General features: G+C 43.1%; 2 protein-coding genes across 2 annotated transcripts; both read left to right on the top strand.

The window, feature by feature from the left end:
• The first annotated feature begins 1735 nt into the window (after window positions 1–1735).
• LOC127299366 (uncharacterized) lies at window positions 1736–5504 on the top strand. The gene is made up of 9 exons (XM_051329320.2): window positions 1736–1903; window positions 1977–2015; window positions 3051–3104; window positions 3500–3553; window positions 3879–3932; window positions 4018–4089; window positions 4182–4271; window positions 4489–4545; window positions 5227–5504. The coding sequence occupies exons 1-9, from the start codon at window positions 1820–1822 to the stop codon at window positions 5287–5289; spliced, it is 567 nt and encodes a 188-aa protein (XP_051185280.1). The 5' UTR covers window positions 1736–1819; the 3' UTR covers window positions 5290–5504.
• A 12684-nt stretch (window positions 5505–18188) lies between these two features.
• Window positions 18189–22984, top strand: LOC127299365 (polyprotein of EF-Ts, chloroplastic). Its single transcript, XM_051329319.2, has 4 exons — window positions 18189–18320; window positions 18902–20418; window positions 21283–21994; window positions 22156–22984. The coding sequence occupies exons 2-4, from the start codon at window positions 18948–18950 to the stop codon at window positions 22760–22762; spliced, it is 2790 nt and encodes a 929-aa protein (XP_051185279.1). The 5' UTR covers window positions 18189–18320; window positions 18902–18947; the 3' UTR covers window positions 22763–22984.
• Window positions 22985–23246: the final 262 nt, after the last annotated feature.

Here is a 23246-nt window from a genome sequence, read left to right as displayed (position 1 = left end):
AAATAAAGTATGTAAAACGTATAATGCATTGTTCCTGAATATTTGGGCATGAACGATGCACAACAATCATTATGATTATGGTATCAGAACAATATAAACTACAACAATCTAATATCATGAGCATAAGATCGTCATGTCGAGATGCACAAATATACTTGCCCATTATGGTGGGCTTGAGCCGACACGACACTGCTTGCTTATTTCATGTTGGATTAATTTGTTTCGCCAGATTATACAACCTACTACTCATTTTCTATCGAGCTAAATGAGCTACTCGCGACTCCGATGAACTCGGCTCGTTTAGCTTAAACTCATTTAACGATAAAATTTAAAACTCGGCTCCGCTCGTTATACATCGAGTTAGAGTCAAGGTGAGCCGAGTCGCGAGTTTCGAGTTTTAGTTCCATACCTAAGCTCAGGCGTGGGTAGGAGATGGGAAAAGCGGTGTGGCTGGCTGCCAGGTGGTGCCCACGCTCGTTTTCTGACGTGCCGCGAGGCGCCGGCACACCCGATTCACGTCCTCTAGAAAGGAGCCGGCATAGAGTTACCGACTATTTTATTGGGCTCGAAAACTAGTCGGCGCCTTTTAAAAACGCATCAATGCAAGTCAAAAACATACTAGCCCCCAAAACACTATCGGAACCACTATAAAATACTCTAAGCATCGTTTCAAAAAATGGGAAATTTTATTTTTTGCCCCTGTTTTCTTTGCCACTCTATGATTTGCCCTTCTTTACTAGGTACTCTCTTTTTTGCCCCTGTTTTCTTTACCACTCTACCATTTGCCCTTTTTCTATTAATCTAAATTGCCTTCTTTTCTTTTGAGGACATACGCAAAATCTGCAAGACGAATCTACCCTGGTCGCTTGTTTCCTTCGTTCGAACAGACCGAGCTGCCCCATAAGGCCGAAGCCGCGCCGCCGCGGCCGTCGTTGCCGCCGCGGCCGTCGTTGCCGCCGGATCCGCTGGCTGCCGTAGCCGTCGGTGATGTTCAACTATGTCGCCTTTCTTCCCACGGACACCTCCACGCCACTTCCAGCTTTGGATCGACGCCTCCGCTGCCAAATACGGCGTTCTTCTCCAGGTCCGGCCACATCCTCGTTTGGCTCAGTTCCTGTCTCTACGGAGCGCCCCTGTCCGGCCCAGCCACGGCGCCCCATCACTGCACCACCTCCACTGCTCCGGCTTCCACCGCCTACTACGCTGCCCGGCTGCCGTCCGTGCTGCAGATCGCTGCTCCGGCTTCCACCCCCGTGCCGCATACCGCTGCACCGACGAAGCTCGCAGCTGTCCCTGCGCGCCCACCCCTGTAGCTTTGCCGCAGGGCGCTCCACCTCCGCCGCTCGGAGCCGTCCCTGCGCGAATCCCACGGCCACCGCCGTCCCTATAGCTGGGCTCCTGTGGGGACAAACGCGAGGCAGAATGGTACGGGGAGTCCATCCAAGTCAAATAGGCAAGGCCGTAAGGGGGATAATTTAGTCATTGCGCGTGGGCTAATCCTGTCAAGGGGCAAATAATCAAGTGCCAAAGTAATCTGAGGCAAAAAAGAGAGTCCCATGTAAACAAGGGCAAATCGTAGAGTCTCAAAGAAAACAGTGGCAAAAATTCCCCTCAAAAAATCGACGGGCTGTGCAGGGACGGGCGGACCGCGGCGCGGACGGGACATAGCGGTTGCTATATCTTTGCCTTGGGTCCCACCACCGCCTCCGCTCCTCACCACTTTCCCCATTTCCATTCCAGTTTCAAATCTCTCGCTCTCTCTCACGCGCAACGTTAGTGCCGCCCGGCGAAACCCTAACCCTAGCCACCCTCCCGCCCCATGTCGGATTCCGAAGCATCCCCGTCGCCTGCGGCTGCACCGCTGGCGGAGGCGCCGGCGGGCGAGAGTTCCCCGTCTCCGGCGGTGAGCATCGGCCAGCCCTTCCTCCGATCTCAGTGGCCGCGGCCTGGTTTCTGATCCTTGTTTCGTTTTGCAGTGGAGCGAGGAGCTGGTGCCGGTCGGGGAGAAGATCTCGGTGAGGATCCCCTCCTGATTGGCCCTAGTATTTTATTTTCCAAGTTTTCTTATTTTAGCATCTTCTTCCGTGGCTACGATAAACTGTAGATTTCCCCAAACGTAGCCCCTTTTGGTTTATTTGCGGGCATGAAAACGAGGAGAAAAATAGTACTAAATGCAACTGGAAGGCGTCATAATTAGTTGTTACTGGTCGGTTTTCCATCTATGATTAGATGAGTACCGTACTTGTAAGTATGGTTGCTGTAAATGTTTGACGTATTGGCATCTTGCTGTCATGTTTGAGAAGTCATGGTCCACATACGGTACATAGTTTCAAGTCCTATGTACTATTTTCCTGAACTTACCCCAAGCCCAGTACTTTGAGAATGGCTTCCATATGTTCCTCGTTACTGCACACCCACAACTATGGTTACCAGGACAAACTCAAGTATGGTTGAATCGCTTAAATTACAGATTATGCTTCTAGGATTTAGAAAAAATAGAGTTCAGTGATCAGGATCAGAAGATCATCGCTTCACTGAACTACTGGGTGGTGAATGGTGTTAACCTTCCTCTCTCTGTGAGCAATATTGCTTAATTGAACCATTAGTCCTTGACCTTCCGATTTTAAGATTTATGGATGTACAGTTATAGGCCTGCTATGTCATACACATCACTTTATCAACTATGTACTTCCTCCGTTCTATAAAAGCTGCTCAACTGTTTTGTAGATAACTAGATGCAGATGTATATATAACTAAAATATGCCTATATACGTCCGTATGTGGATAAAGTTGAGCAGCTTTTTTAAGGATGGAGGGAGTACTGTGTAATGATCACATATTGGTCTGGTAAAAAAATCCTTACCAACCAAAGTTGTTTTACCTGTGAAATGTTACGGCTCCCTTGTTTCTGATTTGGTTGATGATTATACTTATATCTGCCCTTACTCTTTGTTTCATTTTTTTTTCATTTTGTGTTGATCTTTTTTTTGTAAGTAATGTTTGTATTCTAAGAGAATGTGGAGGAATTAACGGGTTCTTCTAAATAACAGGAATTAAATGAATCACAGTCAGAGCTTTTGGGCAGACTCCGAGGACTAAAGGAGGTATGCTGAAATATTGTGAAAGTGGTTATCTTTATTCTTCTTTTATCCAAGCATCTTCATTATTTATTTCATGAATGTTGAGTTTCGTTAGAAGTCTCCATTTATTCGATGTTAGTGTAATAATATATGTTATTTGTAACTTTGTATGCACAAGTTTTATCTTCCCATTTGAATGATACTCAATGAGGGTGGGCTCATCATAAATAGAAAGAATTTACATCTTTGTGTTTTTTTTACTTGTAATATCTATATCTTGAAATAATATGAATATTGTTATACTTACGGAAGGCGTGACTACATTTCTGTTAACATTTTGCATACTGTTTCATTGTTTTACTTTGAACTGTTACAGACTGCAACTGCACTGTTCATAATTACCCTGTTGTTGTTTTCAGGATTTGCAGAGTTGGAGAAACAATTTGGATACCCAAGTCAAGAAATACAAAACTGTGAGTTTTTGCGCACTTTACTTGATGCTATATGTATTGAATTGTTATAAAGAAAATATGAGTTGTATCCTATGATTATTGTGTTGACACTTTATTTTCAGAAGGCAGCTTACTTTGTTGTCATGTTTGTGTTTTCTAGATGATTCTTTACTATTCAATAAAATCTTGAAAAAATATCTGCTAGTAAGATAAAATATGCTAGGGGATTATGAAAGATGATAATTCCTTTTTTCAGAAAATCCCTACATGTGTTCCCAACAGCATGACTTACGGTGACACTCGTTGCTTTCGTATACCAGCTTATATGATTCTATATGTTCTGCAGGAAATCTCCGATATCAAAACTGCACTCAATAGTGAAATAGATCAGCTAAAATCAGTAAGGCCATGTCCAAATATTCTGTAAAAGTTTCAATCTGATTTTGTACCTATTGCAAACAGTTTATCTCCTTTGCCATTTCTAGGATTTCCAAGAACTGAGGACCACCCTTAAGAAACAACAGGAAGATGTGACGGTTAGCTTGAAGAATTTGGGGGTAATTACCCTTCTACATTCATGATGGTGTAATTTTTATGGGAAATCATAGCTGTGTACTTTTGTATCAATTGTATCTGATTCTTCTTTCAGCTTGAAGATGCTACTGAAAATGATGGGAAAAAGGGAAGTGAGGATGAGAATATAAGCGAGGGTGCACTAACTGACTTGGGCAACCTAAAAGTAAGTATATTATGGCTTGTTATAATGTTTGGGTGTATGACTCGTTGCAACCGTACAATACTTGTGCTCTAATCTTGGTTATCACCTTCACAATTTATGGGTATATTGCTAGTCCCAGCCATAGGATAGTCAAAATTCTCGTGTCCTATTAATGGTTTTAATTGCACTTAATTACAGACGATGTTTCCTAACCTGTGCCTTTCCCCTCTTTCTTCAGTTGGATGATAATCCAGAAAATCATGACAAAAGCAGTGGTGTTGAAGAGGAAAAGAATGTGAGTATCTGTTTATTACACTGCTAGTGTATGAGCAGATTGCAATGATTGATTTGTATCTCTTTTGGAATTTCAAAATTCAATCGATGTTCTTATTCTTGGATAATTTGAGAATTTTGAAATTCAAATTTTCTGAATTTTAGCATGGCATCTGTCCTAATGTAGCATGATCCTATCTTAATAAAGATGTAAATATGCTCATGACTTGGTTGTCTTTCTTTTCTCAACTTAAGTGTAGGATTTCAACTTTGTTGAACGATCAAATCTGTTCTTCTGCACTTGTCCTATTTAGAGGAGTATACAGAGACCTCATTTTTCTTGGAGAAGCACTTAATAACACCCCATCCACTAAATTCATGAGATGCAGATATGACATATGTAGTTCTTTTGGATCATGCTAACAATAGTGCCGGTAGAATAAGTATGAATAAGTTACTCCAATTTATGCTTCGGTCGTGAACTGTGGAGAAGCAGAGGAGCCACACCTAATTCTTTTCTGAGATCATTGAGTATGTATGCTAGCAGTAGTACCAGAAAAACAAGTAGGTGGATAAGTAACTGTATGATGAAAATTACATACTCTGATGGTCTTATTTTCCCTGGTATACTGCATATCAGTGTATGCTTACGATATAATTCTGCAATATTTCATTTGACCTTTCCCATTCCTGATGGTCGCAGGAGACCCCTGAAGATAGCGTGGTGGACGAAGTTACCAAGAAGGAGAGTTCAAGCGATGAATGAATTAGTTCATGAATGGAAACTAGAAATGGTGTCACTTCTTTGGTGCCCCTGCTGTAGAAATTTAAAGAGCAGTAGTAGATTGGCTCCTGTACAAGGAATCATCCATGCTCTCTGTGATCACCTGATCGTGAAGCATGGCCTTTCTCGAATGCTGTTGCCATGAGTGGGCTCCGGTACTTAGTTAACTGTTGCAACCTAATTAATGACCTGAATTATCGTAGAGTCCCTTCAAAGTTTATACTTCCTCCGTCCATAATAAGTCCAGGTTTTATTTCTTTGAACTAAAACCTTGGCACTTACTATTATGGATAGCAGGGAGTTGCATTTTTTTGCTTGAGTTGGATTGTTTTACTAACGATAGATCTCGTGGGAACCTGAGTTTCATGGATGAAACTTCTAGGAGATGTCTCTCTTAGAAGTCAGGCCAAAATTAATCTGCGTGGTTTTGTCTGTTTGGTAGGTTGCAAGGTAATCCTGTAATAATGCAGGTCTTTTCAAGTTGCTGCATTGATTTTTTGTGAACCCATTTAGGCTCATTTTTGGTTGATTTTGAGATGGAACTGGTTATAATTGTTAAGTACTGCTGATTGTTCACAAAGACTGTGATTTATGGAAATTGATAAGACTGTGATTTATGGAAATTGATACATGGAGACTAGGAAATTCGCTGTAGGGAGTTGGGAACAGGTCCATATAGCAATGTTTTTTTCTTAATTTGGGCTTATATTACAATCAAGTATCACTCTATTACTAAATATAAGATGTTTATACTCCCTTGGTTCAGAAATAAGTAATTCAGCTTCGTCTAGATACCAACAAAGCCAACTCACTTATTTTGTATTTAGGAGCGAAAGGAATAGAAAACAATAACGACTGATCAGTTTGCCCTCGCACGTTCATGTGCCCCTTGATGGCTTGATTTCCTGATCGGCATACCTTAGACTTGGAAAACCTGTTAGTCCTGCAGAACATTCAGTCTTAACTTGATATCCTTAACAATATTGGATGGGCAGACTTTGATTCCATCAGAGTAGAGTTCATCGCATGTTACTCATTTGTTGTCGATCGATCAAACGCTCAGAAGACCGTACCGCTCAAAAGAAATGCTACAACAACAGTGGAGTTTTTGGTGTATTTTTGTCCGATCTTTAATTAAACGTGAGATCTAGTTCAACATCGTTGCTACATGGTCATAGCATTTCTTCTTCCAATATGTCAAAACCATACGCATGTCGCAATATTTTTTGAAACATGAATGCAACACAATTTTATGCGTATGCATCAAAACTCTATTTCTGGCAGCAAATCCTCCAAAAGAACTATGACACACAACATAGAAACCAAAGCCTGCAGCTAACATAGAAAACACTTGCAATATGAACACAACGTCTGCAGCCGGCACCAAGAGGCATCACATCATCTCGCTCGTGTGTTTGCATGAAGACACACAAGAGTTTGTAACATGTGTGAGAAAAACATATGCAGCACAAAAATAAATCGCAAATCGTTAATCTCGATTCAGAGCACCGAGCTCTCCGCGACGAATCCAACTCACCATAGCCTGATCGGAGCAATATCAGTGTCGTGGACTCGATCTCTTCCACGAAGTAAACCGTCCATGGATGTGAGCTTTCACCAGGGGCCAAAAGGAGAAGGATTGGGGGAGGATGAGGGTGCGAATCAAGAGGAAAAGCTGATGGGTTGCGCCCTCCACGACAAACTTGCTCCGAGGGAGAGAGAAGGGGTGAGCTAGTAGAGAAGCTCGACCAAATCGTTTTCTCTCTATCGAGCTAAGCGACTAATTTGTTTTATGCAATTTGCGGTTAAACACAATCATTTTCCTATGTCGACGGTAAATCAAACCCAGTTACAACACAGCCAATACTGGATGAAAGGAAAAAAAATCCAAAAATTACCCCAATGATCATCTAACGGCCAAGAGCAAAGTGATGTTGAAATTTTTTAGTCTTGAGGTTTTTCTTGATTTATATACATATTTTTTGGTACCATCTTAATATTAATATATTATGCTTTATTAAAAGAATGTACTACATATACTCTACTATGGTTATCTTTTGCTACCATTTATATTTATGTACTCCTAATATTCCTCTCTGTTATTTAGATGAGATTAGAGCATCTCCAGTCGCGTCCCCAAAGCGTCCCCAAACCGCACCGGATTGAGCGTTCGGGGGATGTGTTTTCTTCATGCCGCCTTTGGGGGACGTCGCTCCACAGCCGCGTCCCCCAAATGCCGCCCCCAAACATTAAAAATAATGCTTTTTTTACACACGACCATTTATTAAATATAGCATGGGAATAAATATGTTTGCGGAGATTGTTTTCAAATTAAAATACAACAAACAATAAAACAACTAAACAAACATAATAAATAGGGCTAGATCAAGGTGCCGCGGCATTTCCTTTGATCCTCCACAAATGCTCAACGAGATCAGCTTGAAGTTGATCATGAAAATTACTGTCACGGATCTCTGCGTGCATGGCGAGGAAATCAGCTAAATCTGCAGGCAACTCATGATCAACCTCCGCAAGAGGGCCCTCACACTCATAGGGACCAACATGTGTCCAGACATGATTCTTGCGGTCATCCTCGATGATCATGTTGTGCATGATCACACAAGCCTGCATCACCTCCCACATTTGGTCGTGAGACCAGCTTAGAGCAGGGTACCAGACAATGGCAAATTGTGCTTGAAGCACACCAAATGCCCGCTCGACATCCTTCCTGCAAGCCTCCTATCGCGTATCAAAGTGGGAATTCTTCAAACCTGATGGATTCGAGATTGTTTTGACAAAAGTGGCCCATTTTGGATATATACCATCGGCTAGATAATAGCCTTTGGTATATTGGTGGCCATTGACCTCATAGTTGCATGGTGGAGCATGCCCTTCTACTAGTCTGCTGAACACCGGAGACTGCTGCAACACGTTGATGTCATTGTGTGATCCCGCCGTGCCAAAGAAAGAATGCCAAATCTGTAGGATAACGTTGCATAGAAAACAAAAATTTTCCTACCGCGAACACGCAATCCAAGCCAAGATGCAATCTAGAAGACGGTAGCAACGAGGGGATGATCAAGACTAACCCTTGAAGAGATTCCAAAGCCTATAAGAGTAGGCTCTTATTGCTGCGGTAGACGATCACTTGCCGCTTGCAAAAGCGCGTAGAAGATCTTGATCACGATCGCTTCCGGTGCCACGAACGGGCAGCACCTCCGTACTCGGTCACACGTTCGGTTGTTGATGAAGACGACGTCCACCTCCCCGTTCCAGCGGGCAGCGGAAGTAGTAGCTCCTCTTGAATCCGACAGCACGACGGCGTGGTGTCGGTGGTGGTGGAGAAATCCGGCGGAGCTTCGCTTAAGCGTGCGGGATGTGGTGGAGGAGAGAGACCGCTAGGGTTTGGGGAGAGAGGGGGGTTGGGCGCCGGCCCTCTAAGGGGTGCGGCCAGGGCTGAGGCTTGAAGTGTTCAGCCCCCTCTCTATGCCCCTCATTATATAGGTGGAAGCCCCAAGAGTTCTAGTCCAAGTCTTCGAATAAGACCCCAACACTAAAACCTCCCAAAAGTGGGAAACCTACTCAAGGGGGGAGTCCTACTCAAGGTGGGACTCCCACCTTTCCTTGAGGTGGGGCTGGCCGGCCACCAAGGTGGAGTCCACCTTGGACTCCTCCCCTTTAGGGTTTGGCCGGCCATGCTAGTGGAGTCCCTCCGGGACTCCACCTTCCATAGTGCCATTTTTCCGGACTTTTCTAGAACCTTCTAGAACCTGCCATAAATGCACCGGATCATTTCCAAACTTGGAATATGACTTCCTATATATGAATCTTATTCTCCGGACCATTCCGGAACTCCTCGTGATGTCCGGGATCTCATCTGGGACTCCGAACAAATATTCGAACTCCATTCCATATTCAAGTTCTACCATTTCAACATCCAACTTTAAGTGTGTCACCCTACGGTTCGTGAACTATGCGGACATGGTTGAGTACTCACTCCGACCAATAACCAATAGCGGGATCTGGAGATCCATAATGGCTCCCACATATTCAACGATGACTTTAGTGATCGAATGAACCATTCACATACGATACCAATTCCCTTTGTCACGCGATATTTTACTTGTCCGAGGTTTGATCTTCGGTATCACTCTATACCTTGTTCAACCTCGTCTCCTGACAAGTACTCTTTACTCGTACCGTGGTATGTGGTCTCTTATGAACTTATTCATATGCTTGCAAGACATTAGACGACATTCCACCGAGAGGGCCCAGAGTATATCTATCCGTCATCGGGATGGACAAATCCTTTGTTGATCCATATGCCTCAACTCATACTTTCCGGATACTTAATCCCACCTTTATAACCACCCATTTACGCAGTGGCGTTTGATGTAATCAAAGTACCTTTCCGGTATAAGTGATTTACATGATCTCATGGTCATAAGGACTAGGTAACTATGTATTGAAAGCTTATAGCAAATAACTTAATGACGTGATCTTATGCTACGCTTAATTGGGTGTGTCCATTACATCATTCATACAATGATATAACCTTGTTATTAATAACATCCAATGTTCATGATTATGAAACTAATCATCCATTAATCAACAAGCTAGTTAAGAGGCTTACTAGGGACTCTTTGTTGTTTACATATCACACATGTACTAATGTTTCGGTTAATACAATTATAGCATGATATATAAACATTCATCATAAACATAAAGATATAAATAATAACCACTTTATTATTGCCTCTAGGGCATATCTCCTTCAGTCTCCCACTTGCACTAGAGTCAATAATCTAGTTTACATTTGTAAAGATATAACACCTTGGCCTTCTGGTGCTTTATCATGTTTCGCTCACGAGAGAGGTTTTAGTCAACGGATCTGACATGCTCAGAACCGTATGTATTTTGTAATTCATTTGCGTCTCAACGCATCACTCATTTCCAAATGAGTCGGCCTTAAATATGTTTGGTCTTCTGGTGGAACCTTAATTCCGCGGTCTGAAATATGTCACTAATATTGTCACACACAATATAGCTTCAAAGTTCTGACTCTGTCGGAAATACACCAAGTTCTCAAAGAACCTCTTGACTTAACATCCTTTGTCATTGTCAAAACAATGACATACTCTGCCTTCTTTTGTAGATTCCGTCACAATATTTAGAACTCTTCTAAATCTAGCATAGACAACTTCTAGCTCATTGTGCTACCTTTTAAACAACACTTAGTCTAATTTGAGATTGAAATTATATTTTATATGTGACAAAACCAATATCGGTGTAACACCTTACAACGATTTGTTTGTCATTTCTTCATACAAAAATATATATATATATATCCTTAGTTCTTCTAAAGTACTCAAGGATATTCTTACTGTTGTCCAATGATCATCATATGAATCATTCTGGTATATGCTCATAACACTTTATAGCACATGATATCTGATTGTGTACATATTATTCGTGATCTATAATCATTCATGTGTTTTTATTCATTGAGTGTCAGATACACTCAAGTCTTGTTAAACCTTCACATGACAAGAACATTTTCTTAATTTTTCTATATTGAACTACTTCAATATCCATCATATGTACTTTGACTTAAACTTATTTATGTGTTTCAATCTATCTTCATAGATCTTGACACTAAATTTGTTTCAGTCCATATCCTTTCATTGAAGTTTAATTCTCAATGAAACCTTTTTAATCAAGTATATAATTACATCATTTATAACCAATTATATGTCACCTACATAAAGTATTATAAATGTGTCTTAGCGCTCCCACTTAATTTCTTGCAAATGCAAGCCTCTTCATCGTCTTTGATGAAATCAAAAACTCATTGACTATTTCATCTTGGTGAAGATTCCAACTCCGTGATACTCACTTCATCCAATTGAAGTTCGTATACCTATCTAGTATTCCACGGACCAGCAAAACTCTTGGTTGTATCTTGTATACACCTTTAATACACACTTCTGATAAGTAATGTATTTTGCCATCCTACTAACATATCTCATAAAAGAAATATGTAGTGATTACTAGAATAATCCACATAGACTATAAGCATTGCTACGGAAGATCTAATCTTGTTGTAGTCAACTATTTGAATTTTGTCGTAAACAACTTTTCGACAAGTTAAGCTTCTTCAAGGATATTTCATCCAAGTCCATCAATTTTATAGATCCATTTACTTTCAAAAAGTATTTATTTATCTTGGATTTCATGGCGTATAGCCATTTTAACGGAGTCAGGGCCCATCATAACTTCTTTGTTTTGTAGTTGGTTTATCATTGATCAAAATCAATCCTTTGTCCACAAATCATTTATTTGATCACAAAGTAAACCATACCTACAAGGTTCAATATGTACTTCGATCTCCATGGCTAAAACACTTTGTAGTCATGAGAGCCATGATCGTCGTGGCCGCTTCCGAAACCAATTCCGATGCTGCGCTACTCTGATCATTATGCTCAGGTTCATAAACCTTATCAAATTATATTGTTCTCCCACTCAAATACTTCACTCGAAACAATTTCTCGGAAATAAGAAACATTGACAAACACTTTTGTCTTTGTCTCGTGGGAAGAATTCCCAATTAAATCTCTGGGATAACCAACAAAGACATTCATCCAATTTTGGTTGACTATTAGGGTTTATACCCATACCATAACTCGTATGGTGTCATTTCAACGGATCATGATGATGCTCTATTAAGTGTAAAAGCGGTAGTCACTAAAGCATAATCTACAAAAATATAATGGCGTCATAATATTTTATCTCATCATTAATCCAACAAGGTTTGGATATATCTCTCGGATACTTCATCATCACTATGATACTCCAAGAAATGTGAGTTGTAGAACAATTTCATAACTCTCTTAGATGTTCGCTAAAATTCGTAATTCAAATATTTCCTCCATGATCCAATCATAGATATTTGACTTTTCTATTACGATGATTTCCACTTCATGCTGAAATTTATTTGAATCATATTCAAATGTTTCAAACTTTTCCTTATTGAATATATCCACATATATACTCAATTCATTGTTTGAAAGTTTTCATGAAGTAGAAGAATCTCCCGCACACAACTATGCCCAGTGAACCATATACATCATCATGTATTTTTCACTAAGTTAGTTGCCCGTTCAACTCTTGGCCTATGAACGGTATTTTAATCATTCTCTTTAGAAAAGATTTGCAAGCGCCAAATGATTCAAAAATCAAGTGACTCCAAAAATCCATTTGCATGGAGTTCCTTTCATGCGTTCCTTTCTAACATGACCTAAATGGCGGTTCCACAAATAAGCGGAATTCAAATCATTTGCCTTATGGCATTTTAGCGTCAGTTTTATGTATATGTGTTTCACCATTAAGATTTATAATAACTTATCCATCGTACATGGAGTAATGTCATAATTTGAACAACTCATTGTTTTCATTTGACCAGAGCAAAATAACAATTATTAAGTTCTTTATTATAAATTCTAAGGGCTAGATAGAATGCCAACGACGAACATAATAACACTTTATTTTGTTCCAGACGTGTATTCCTATCATATTCCTTGTCAGTCACTTAGGCCATTGTATTCTTGTATTGTGTTGTTTTGTATGACACTTCATACCAACCAATATAGTACTAATACCCAAGAATTTCATTGTGTGACTAAACTAGGAATACATCCATAACATGTATATCATTTATATACACCTGAGCTAGACTTTCTAGTCTTTTCTTTCTTTCTGCCAGAATATCTTTTGCAGTTTCTCTTTTAGCTTTCCTCATTATTCAGAAAAACACTTCAACATCAATAACTTCTAGGTTTGTTGGTCAAATACCAATAACCTTGAGGTTTTTACTTTGAAGTTGATTATCATATGATAAGTGTTCTAGATTTCACTTATTAGTAACTATGATGAACAATTTCACTCATAATTTTATCCATCAATTCATGACAACTTTTTGAGACCATGTCTGTACATGCTAGGCTCATAAAGTTTAACCTTAGTATTCGTATGTGCAAATCTGGCTTGCACCCGTTGTAAGCACACGTAGAATCTATAACACCCGATCATCACGTGATGCTTCGAAACGACGAGTCTTAGCAACGGTGCATACTAAGGACAATCACTTCATGGATATGCGAATATTGTTAGTGCCCCAATAGTTGGAGGATTGGGACGTCTTGCGTCTTCAACCTTCGTACATTCCCATAAAACTTATGAGTTTATGTAGTCTCACCAAATTTATATTCTATCATCTTGCAATAAGGTCTTAGATATCACATATATCTCGTACCTTGATTATTTCTGAAAACTAATTTTCAGCTCCTTACTTTTCAAACAGATTTGAACTTCAAGTTTCACGGAGACAAGATAACTTTAGGTACTAATTGAAACCATAGCTCTCTGAATCAACAAAGTGAGTTTCACTAAATGTTTGCAATAGGACTTAATCATTTCTTGATTCATTAACAATACGGTACTAATCCGTAAAGTTTCTAGTCAGATTTTAACAGTATTTCTATCTCAATTATAAGACTAGCGCATAGTAGTAAACGGATGCCAATACTACAAAATTAATTCAAAATACTACTCAGACTATGTTTATGATAATTAGTTCATGTTTTAATCTAATTACTAATGAACTCCCACTTAATACAACATCCCTCATAGTTGTTAAGTGGTACACGATCCAAATTCACTACACCAAAAACCGATCATCACGTGAGATGATGTAGCTTCAATGGTGAACATCAACATGTTGATCATATCATCCATATGACTCGTGTTCAACCTTTCGGTTTCCGTTGTCCCGAGGCCATGTCTGTACATGCTAGGCTCGTCAAGCAAACCCAAGTATTCCGCGTGTGCAACATGGCTTACACCCGTTGTATGTCGAGTTTATCACACCCGATCATCACGAGATGCTTCAAAACGTCGAACAATGCAACGGTGCATACGAGGGAAGAACACTTTATTATCTTGATATTAATGTGAGGGATCATCTTATAATGCTACCGTCGCGATCTAAGCAAAAAAAGATGCATAAAGGATTAACATCACATGCAATTCATATGTGATATGATATGGCCCTTTTGTCTTTGCGCCTTTGATCTTCATCTCCAAAGCACGGACATGATCTCCATCATCTTCGGGCATGATCTCCATCATCGTCGGCGTAGCACCAAGGTCAATGGCGCCGTCTTCATGATCGTCCTCCATGTAGCAACTATTACAACCTTTTTGAAATGCTACTCAACATGAAATTTAAAGACAACCATAAGGCTCCTGCCGGTTGCCACAATACAATAATGATCATCTCATACATATTCATCATCACATTATGGCCATATCACATCACCAAACCCTGCAAAAACAAGTTAGACGTTCTCTAATTTGGTTTGCATATTTTACGTGGTTTAGGGTTTTCGAGTAAGATCCAATCTACCTACGAACATGAACCACAACGGTGATACTAGTGTTTTCAATAGAAGAGTAAATTGAATCTTCACTATAGTAGGAGAGACAGACACCCGCAAAGCCACTTATGCAATACAAGTTGCATGTCGAGCGTGGAGCAAATCTCATGAACGCGGTCATGTAAAGTTAGCCCGAGCCGCTTCATCCCACTATGCCACAAAGATGCAAAGTACTCAACTAAAGATAACAAGAGCATCAACGCCCACAAACCATTGTGTTCTACTCGTGCAACCATCTATGCATAGACACGGCTCTGATACCACTGTAGGATAACGTTGCATAGAAAACAAAAATTTTCCTACCGCGAACACGCAATCCAAGCCAAGATGCAATCTAGAAGACGGTAGCAACGAGGGGATGATCAAGACTAACCCTTGAAGAGATTCCAAAGCCTATAAGAGTAGGCTCTTATTGCTGCGGTAGACGATCACTTGCCGCTTGCAAAAGCGCGTAGAAGATCTTGATCACGATCGCTTCCGGTGCCACGAACGGGCAGCACCTCCGTACTCGGTCACACGTTCGGTTGTTGATGAAGACGACGTCCACCTCCCCGTTCCAGCGGGCAGCGGAAGTAGTAGCTCCTCTTGAATCCGACAGCACGACGGCGTGGTGTCGGTGGTGGTGGAGAAATCCGGCGGAGCTTCGCTTAAGCGTGCGGGATGTGGTGGAGGAGAGAGACCGCTAGGGTTTGGGGAGAGAGGGGGGTTGGGCGCCGGCCCTCTAAGGGGTGCGGCCAGGGCTGAGGCTTGAAGTGTTCAGCCCCCTCTCTATGCCCCTCATTATATAGGTGGAAGCCCCAAGAGTTCTAGTCCAAGTCTTCGAATAAGACCCCAACACTAAAACCTCCCAAAAGTGGGAAACCTACTCAAGGGGGGAGTCCTACTCAAGGTGGGACTCCCACCTTTCCTTGAGGTGGGGCTGGCCGGCCACCAAGGTGGAGTCCACCTTGGACTCCTCCCCTTTAGGGTTTGGCCGGCCATGCTAGTGGAGTCCCTCCGGGACTCCACCTTCCATAGTGCCATTTTTCCGGACTTTTCTAGAACCTTCTAGAACCTGCCATAAATGCACCGGATCATTTCCAAACTTGGAATATGACTTCCTATATATGAATCTTATTCTCCGGACCATTCCTAACACCTCGTGATGTCCGGGATCTCATCTGGGACTCCGAACAAATATTCGAACTCCATTCCATATTCAAGTTCTACCATTTCAACATCCAACTTTAAGTGTGTCACCCTACGGTTCGTGAACTATGCGGACATGGTTGAGTACTCACTCCGACCAATAACCAATAGCGGGATCTGGAGATCCATAATGGCTCCCACATATTCAACGATGACTTTAGTGATCGAATGAACCATTCACATACGATACCAATTCCCTTTGTCACGCGATATTTTACTTGTCCGAGGTTTGATCTTCGGTATCACTCTATACCTTGTTCAACCTCGTCTCCTGACAAGTACTCTTTACTCGTACCGTGGTATGTGGTCTCTTATGAACTTATTCATATGCTTGCAAGACATTAGACGACATTCCACCGAGAGGGCCCAGAGTATATCTATCCGTCATCGGGATGGACAAATCCCACTGTTGATCCATATGCCTCAACTCATACTTTCCGGATACTTAATCCCACCTTTATAACCACCCATTTACGCAGTGGCGTTTGATGTAATCAAAGTACCTTTCCGGTATAAGTGATTTACATGATCTCATGGTCATAAGGACTAGGTAACTATGTATTGAAAGCTTATAGCAAATAACTTAATGACGTGATCTTATGCTACGCTTAATTGGGTGTGTCCATTACATCATTCATACAATGATATAACCTTGTTATTAATAACATCCAATGTTCATGATTATGAAACTAATCATCCATTAATCAACAAGCTAGTTAAGAGGCTTACTAGGGACTCTTTGTTGTTTACATATCACACATGTACTAATGTTTCGGTTAATACAATTATAGCATGATATATAAACATTCATCATAAACATAAAGATATAAATAATAACCACTTTATTATTGCCTCTAGGGCATATCTCCTTCAAAATCCACAGGTCATAATCTGCCACAGCTTCAAGCACCACACTGCAATATCCATGACGCCCTTTGTATATACCTTGCCAAGCAAACGGGCAGTTTTTCCATGACCAGTGCATGCAATCGATGCTTCCAAGCATTTCAGAAAATCCTCTGGCAGCATTTTGTGCCATGATCCTTGCAGTCTCTTCCTCAGTTGGCCCTCTCAAGTAGTATTTCCCAAACTTTCCCACCACAGCTCGGCAAAACTTGTACATGCACTCAATGACAATAGACTCACTCATGCGAAGGTAGTCGTCCTGTGTATCGACAGGTGCTCCGTATGCAAGTATCCTCATGGCGGCGGTGCACTTCTGAATCGACGAGAACCCGACAACGCCTACAACGTCGAGCTTGAGCTTGAAGTAGGGGTCGAACTCTCGAACGTCGTGGAGGATATTCATGAGCAGACCCTTGCTCATCCTGTACCGGCACCGAAAATTGTCTTCATGTGTTACACCATCTGCAAAGTAGTCGTTGTGCAGCATGGTATGCCCCTCCATCCTCTGTCGGGGCTTGGACTTCTTTCTCCCCGGCCTTGATCCTCCGCGGCGCGGCCTCTTCCTCTTCTCCGCCTCGGCTTCAACCATGTCCTGGAGGGACACGATGATCAGCAAATTCTCCCGGAGGTCGTCGTCGAAGGCTTGCTCGTCCTCCAGCAGCAGGACAAGCATCTCATCGTCGCTATCCATGTCTAAAGCAAAATCAATGGTTAAAATTGCGCCGAGGCAGACGACGCAATGAACAGCGGCCAATCGCGCCTACCTGACAAGTCGTCGAGCACCTTCTGTGCGTGGAGGTGGGGCGGATTTGACGTCGCGTTCTGGGACGCGATGGCGAAGCGGCGGCGGCGGAACGACCGACGGGAGCGCCAGCCGCGACGACGGTGCCGACTCTCAGAAGAGATCAGACGCCGAAACGGCCGGCAAATCCAGCGGCGGTGGAGGGGTGGGAGGCGCTGGAAGGAAGGAGTGACGAGAAAAAAAAAAGGCGCGAATCAACGGTTTATGCAAATACTCGCCGACATGTGGGAGCCCGCCTCGCTTTTCGTTGTGTCCGGCGTGCCCGAAGCGTCCCCTGTGGGGCGGGGACGGGCTCAAAGCGCCGGACAAAAATCAGCTTTGGAGAATACAGCTAGAACCATTTTTTTATCTGGCGCCGTCCCAAAAATAGCTTTGGGGGACGCGAATGGAGATGCTCTTACAAGGCTCTGCAGTTCTGCACACACAAACTGCCTCTCCCGTGCCGACCCGGCCCAGCCTGTTCACTAGTACTAGTACCGTCAGTCTATCATCAGGCGCGCGCCCCTCTGCTCTTTCTCCATTTCGAGATAAGGATATATATCCCCAGCTCCTCCTCCTCAGCCTCCCGCGCCTCCGCACCTCACCACGGCTACCGCCGGACCTCGCCGGCGTCCCCCGACGAGGTAACGCCCGTCTTCCGAGCCATCTCGCCAAATACCTGTTTACTGCCTGGACTCGTATGCCGTGTGGCTAGCTCGTCAGTGATACTAATGCGGCCAGCGCGCGCCGTGGGCGAGGGGAATGCTGAGCGAGCCGTCGCCTGTGTATCCCATATCCTTCTCTGTCCCTTTGCTTCATTCTCTCTCTTCCGCAGCATCTCTGTTCGCTATCGCTTGCGCGGAGCGTGTTTGTGGGTATGCCTGCGCTGCGCGGGGTACCGTCGATGGCCGTGCTGGTTTCGGCACGCTTCAACCTGCTCTGCCTCGAGTAGCGATGACTTGTAGGGTCTTAGAGTCGGGTACTCATTGTGTACGTAGGCACTGGAATGCTGGACGGGATGCATATTCAAACTGCAGTGCGGTAGTTCGGTTTCTGCAAAGATTGGTTGGGCCTGAAACTGCCTATGCATGTTGGGAGTTCTCGCTGATGTTTTTTCTAGGGGAAGCAATTACTTTTGCTGTTTGTCGCAGCATCTTTATCATGTATTGCTCTAGATAATCATCAGAATAATCGATACTGAATTTAGTTTCCCCCCTTTGTGCAGGGTTCTGAAGGAACCAAGATTCTGACACAGTTCCCCTAAATTCAACATGACGCCAGTGGTTCATTGCTCGGTGGGCAGTGTCAGCTTGTTCCACATAGGAAGTTTCAGGCCCAGCAGAGAAATCCAAATAAGAAGGTTCCGTGGCTCGGAGAGGTACTCGAGACTAACATCGCCGTCACATCATGGGCTGCTGCAGCCGCAGACAGCGTTCCGCTTGATCAGCGTCTACAAAAGCAGCTGGTCCTCTGCCAGCAGGCTAAGGACCTTGTCAGCAGCAGCAGTGGAGACTGATGTCGCGGTGGAGGGCTCATCGTCTCCATCTGGAGAAACTTCCGGTGAAAGCTCCGAGGCCGCACCTGCCGCTGCTGAAACTACTGAGAAGGCTGAGGCTGGCACGCGCCCTGCAGCTTCGTCCGCTCCCAAGTTAGGACGCAACGTGCGCAAGAGCGAGATGCCGCCGTTGAAGGACGAGGATCTTGTTCCCGGTGCATCTTTTACTGGGAAAGTCAGGTCTATCAAGCCATTCGGGGTCTTTGTTGACATTGGGGCGTTCAGTGAAGGCCTTGTCCATATCTCCCGAGTAAGTGACGGTTTTGTCGAAGATATATCTACCCTGTTCAGTGTTGGGCAAGAGGTGTCTGTGAGATTAGTGGAAGCAAACAAGCAAACAAAACGTATCTCCTTGACAATGCGGACGGGTGGAGATTATGTCAAGGAAGCACCTAATGCCGCAGGCGGTGGGAGGAGTCCAAGTTCAGCTGCACCCAGAAGCTCGCCAAGGCAAACAAAGGATTACAAGAAGATAGATGAGGAAAAGTATGCACGAGGAAAATCTCTGACTGGCATTGTCAAAAGTACAAACAGAACAGGGTCATTCGTGACCCTGCCTGATGGAGATGAAGGATTCCTCCCAAGGGAAGAGGAAGCGGCCGCACTTTTTACCCTTATCGGGCATTCCGGGCTGGAAATTGGTCAAGAGGTAGATGTGAAAGTATTGAATGTATCACGAGGGCAGGTCAACTTGACAATGAAGGGGGGAGACAATGATGAAGACGAGTTGGCATCGTTAAACACAAACCTGAAGCAGGGATGGTCCAGAGGAACTAACGCGTTTGAGTTAGCTTTCCGTAAGAGCAAGGAAATCTCTGCATTCTTGGACCAGAGGGAAAAGATAACAGCTCCAGAAGCACAAGCAGAAGTTGAGACTGAGAGTTCAGTTGCAACTTCTGAGGTTGATAGCAAAGTTGATGAGCTCGTTGAGCCTCCTGCACTTTCTGCTACTGAAGTTGAAAGCAAAGAGGAGAATAGTTCTTCAGCCGAAGCTGTTGCCGGCACCATTGAGGAAATCACTCCTGTAGCTGAGGAGCCAGAAGCATCAGTAGAAGAGGTTCCTGCAACTGCAAGTACCGAGTCTGTCGATAAAGAAGCTGCTGTGGAAACTGAGGAAGTAGCAGCCTCGAGTGAGAAAACCACGGAGGTTGCTGCTGCTGGAGCTGGAGAAGCAAGCACAACCACAGGTCAGCAGTAATTTTGTCGACCAGATCTTATGTGCAAAGGCCCTGGCATGTAGTAATTTGATCAGTCATATCCTGTCTGCAAAAGGCTCGTCAAGCAACTCTACCTAACTAGGAAGAGTATTTAGGATAGATTGCATGTAAACTGTTCAAGCAACTCCTTTTTTCCGGTTCTTTTTACAGCTTTCTTGTGGTATTGTTCCGTACTTTGTTAAATGACCCAAGAATCAATGTGCTAAAGTTTTGTTCTTGCTAGCTCAAAGGGTTCAATTGTTCGACGTTTTTTTTTTTTTTTGGCTCTAGAGGATTATATACAATCCAGATATCACCTCATCTCCCACTGTACAGTTTTGGATTATCAAGGATAAGCCTCAGGCCCTCAGCATGATACTTTCGTCAGTCTTCAGTTTTGGGACACATTAGGAGCTTTGTTGCTCTTTTGCATTTGCATAGTTTCGGTCTGACTATTGTGTTGTATGAAGTGGAAACTACATATTTTCCTACAAATTTGTTCAACGGCAATGGAGATTTTAAGTTTTTTTGTCAAGTAATATCAAGATAACACAAGAGACTTCCTGTTGACTTGTAACTGTGGCTAGTAAATGCATTTAGAATGTAATTACCTGATTTAAATCTTTTCGAAATATCAATCATAATTTGTTCTAAAATGCGACACCAGAACATGATCCTAAAGCTTTATGGATGCAGAGTAAGTTAGCTGGTGCACTAATTCTTCTAATTAACATTTCCATTATTTACAATTTCCATGTTTTTCATACTCTTTCCCATATTTTTCATAGAACAGTTCACTGCATATTGTACTTAGCAGAAGAAAGATATTGATGGTTCTTTTCTGCATCTGTGCAGCTACTATTTCTCCTGCTCTTGTCAAGCAGTTGCGTGATGCAACTGGAGCAGGCATGATGGACTGCAAAAAGGCTCTTGCTGAATCAAGTGGGGACATTGATAAAGCTCAAGAATTCCTCCGGAAGAAAGGGCTGGCGGCTGCTGACAAGAGGTCTGGAAGAGCCACTGCGGAGGGGAGAATTGGTTCTTACATACATGACAGCAGAATCGGTATCCTTCTTGAATTGAACTGTGAGACTGACTTTGTATCGCGAGGTGACATCTTTAAGGAGCTGCTCGATGATCTTGCCATGCAAATTGCGGCTTGCCCTCAAGTTACGTACATTTCTATTGATGACGTCCCTGAGGAGGTTGCGAAGAAGGAGACAGAGTTGGAGATGCAGAGGGAGGATTTGCAGTCAAAGCCTGAGCAGATCCGCTCTAAGATTGTCGAGGGCCGAGTAAAGAAGAGGCTTGGAGAATTTGCATTGCTTGAACAACCATTCATCAAGAGTGACAAGGTCACAGTTGGTGAGTGGTTGAAGCAAACTATTGCTACAACTGGAGAGAACATGAAGGTCAGGAGGTTTGTTCGGTACAACCTGGGCGAAGGGCTGGAGAAAAAGAGCCAGGATTTCGCTGCCGAAGTTGCAGCCCAGACAGCCGCGAAGCCACCTCCAGCTGCTCCGCAGAAGGATGACAAGCCTGAGGAATCGGCAGAAACTGCAGAGAAGTAATTTTCTTCTCATGTTGCTTATATGTTATAGTTTCCCAGGGTACACATAGTATGCGCTTCAGAATGTGTTCACTGCCTATGCATTTCTAACTTAAACTGCATGTTTCATCTCCTTAAAGTCAGCATTCAATCTATATTTGACATACCTATGTTTCCAGGAAACCAGCCGTGGCAATTTCAGCTGCATTGGTAAAGCAACTCCGAGATGAAACCGGGGCTGGTATGATGGATTGCAAGAAAGCGCTCGCCGAGACTGGGGGTGACCTTCAGAGCGCCCAGGAGTTCCTCAGGAAAAAGGGCCTCTCGTCCGCAGACAAGAAGTCGTCTCGCCTAACCGCTGAAGGCCTGATTGGCTCGTACATCCACGACAACCGCATAGGGTGCATGATTGAGATAAACTCTGAGACCGACTTCGTGGCTCGCAATGAGAAGTTCAAGGAGATGGTGAACGACCTCGCGATGCAAGTGGTGGCATGCCCGCAGGTCGAATATGTCTCAGTGGAGGATATACCAGAGAGTATTGTCAGCAAGGAGAAGGAGATCGAGATGCAGAGGGAGGACCTGCAGTCGAAACCTGAGAACATCCGGGAGAAGATTGTTGAAGGGCGGATAGCAAAGAGGCTCGGAGTGATGGCACTCCTGGAGCAGCCCTACATCAAGGATGACAGCAAGACGGTGAAGGATCTCGTGAAGGAGACGATTGCTGGCCTGGGAGAGAACATCAAGGTAAGGAGGTTTGTCAGGTACACCCTTGGCGAAAACTGATGGATGAGACAGCGACCTCCGTCAGAGTCCCTGACATCAGGAGTTGGGCACATTTTGATTCAACATGGTGCATAGCGGTTGCTAGTTTGTACTGAGTTCTATGTATAATTTTGTATCACCTGTTATTATTGTTCCTGGTTCCAAACAGCACTTTTTTTTCACACCCTTGAATGTAGATGACAGGAGAGATAAATATATCGTCGATGAAAGGATTACGGCAAATTGAATTTGTATCTTGCTCCATGTTTGGATTCAGAGTTCTTGCTGGAGCCATCAGTATCACTTTTACACATTTTATTATACCTTGTGGCACTACATGGAAACAGATATTGAAATGTCTCCACTTTTTAATTTTTATTGGAACAAGACATATGGACATACTTCAGTTGCAGGGTTACATATGAAATATAGAGCAAGTGCTGTTATCTTGAGTCTAGCTCGCTATAATTTGCATTTGATGCCATGTGCTATGTTGTGTTCACAG

This window comes from Lolium perenne, chromosome 5 (assembly GCF_019359855.2).
Source record: "Lolium perenne isolate Kyuss_39 chromosome 5, Kyuss_2.0, whole genome shotgun sequence".
Lineage (NCBI taxonomy): Eukaryota > Viridiplantae > Streptophyta > Magnoliopsida > Poales > Poaceae > Lolium > Lolium perenne.
This window is presented reverse-complemented; position numbering and strand designations above follow the sequence as displayed.

What these genes read in the sequence shown, in the direction of transcription:
- LOC127299366 (XM_051329320.2), top strand. Translation starts at nt 1,820, where the DNA reads ATGTCGGATTCCGAAGCATCCCCGTCGCCTGCGGCTGCACCGCTGGCG. An exon ending in GACTCCGAGGACTAAAGGAG is followed by an intron (nt 3,105 to 3,499) that starts GTATGCTGAAAT and finishes TGTTGTTTTCAG; the next exon opens with GATTTGCAGAGTTGGAGAAA. An exon ending in AAATAGATCAGCTAAAATCA is followed by an intron (nt 3,933 to 4,017) that starts GTAAGGCCATGT and finishes TGCCATTTCTAG; the next exon opens with GATTTCCAAGAACTGAGGAC.
- LOC127299365 (XM_051329319.2), top strand. Translation starts at nt 18,948, where the DNA reads ATGACGCCAGTGGTTCATTGCTCGGTGGGCAGTGTCAGCTTGTTCCAC. An exon ending in AGAAGCAAGCACAACCACAG is followed by an intron (nt 20,419 to 21,282) that starts GTCAGCAGTAAT and finishes GCATCTGTGCAG; the next exon opens with CTACTATTTCTCCTGCTCTT. An exon ending in TCGGCAGAAACTGCAGAGAA is followed by an intron (nt 21,995 to 22,155) that starts GTAATTTTCTTC and finishes CTATGTTTCCAG; the next exon opens with GAAACCAGCCGTGGCAATTT.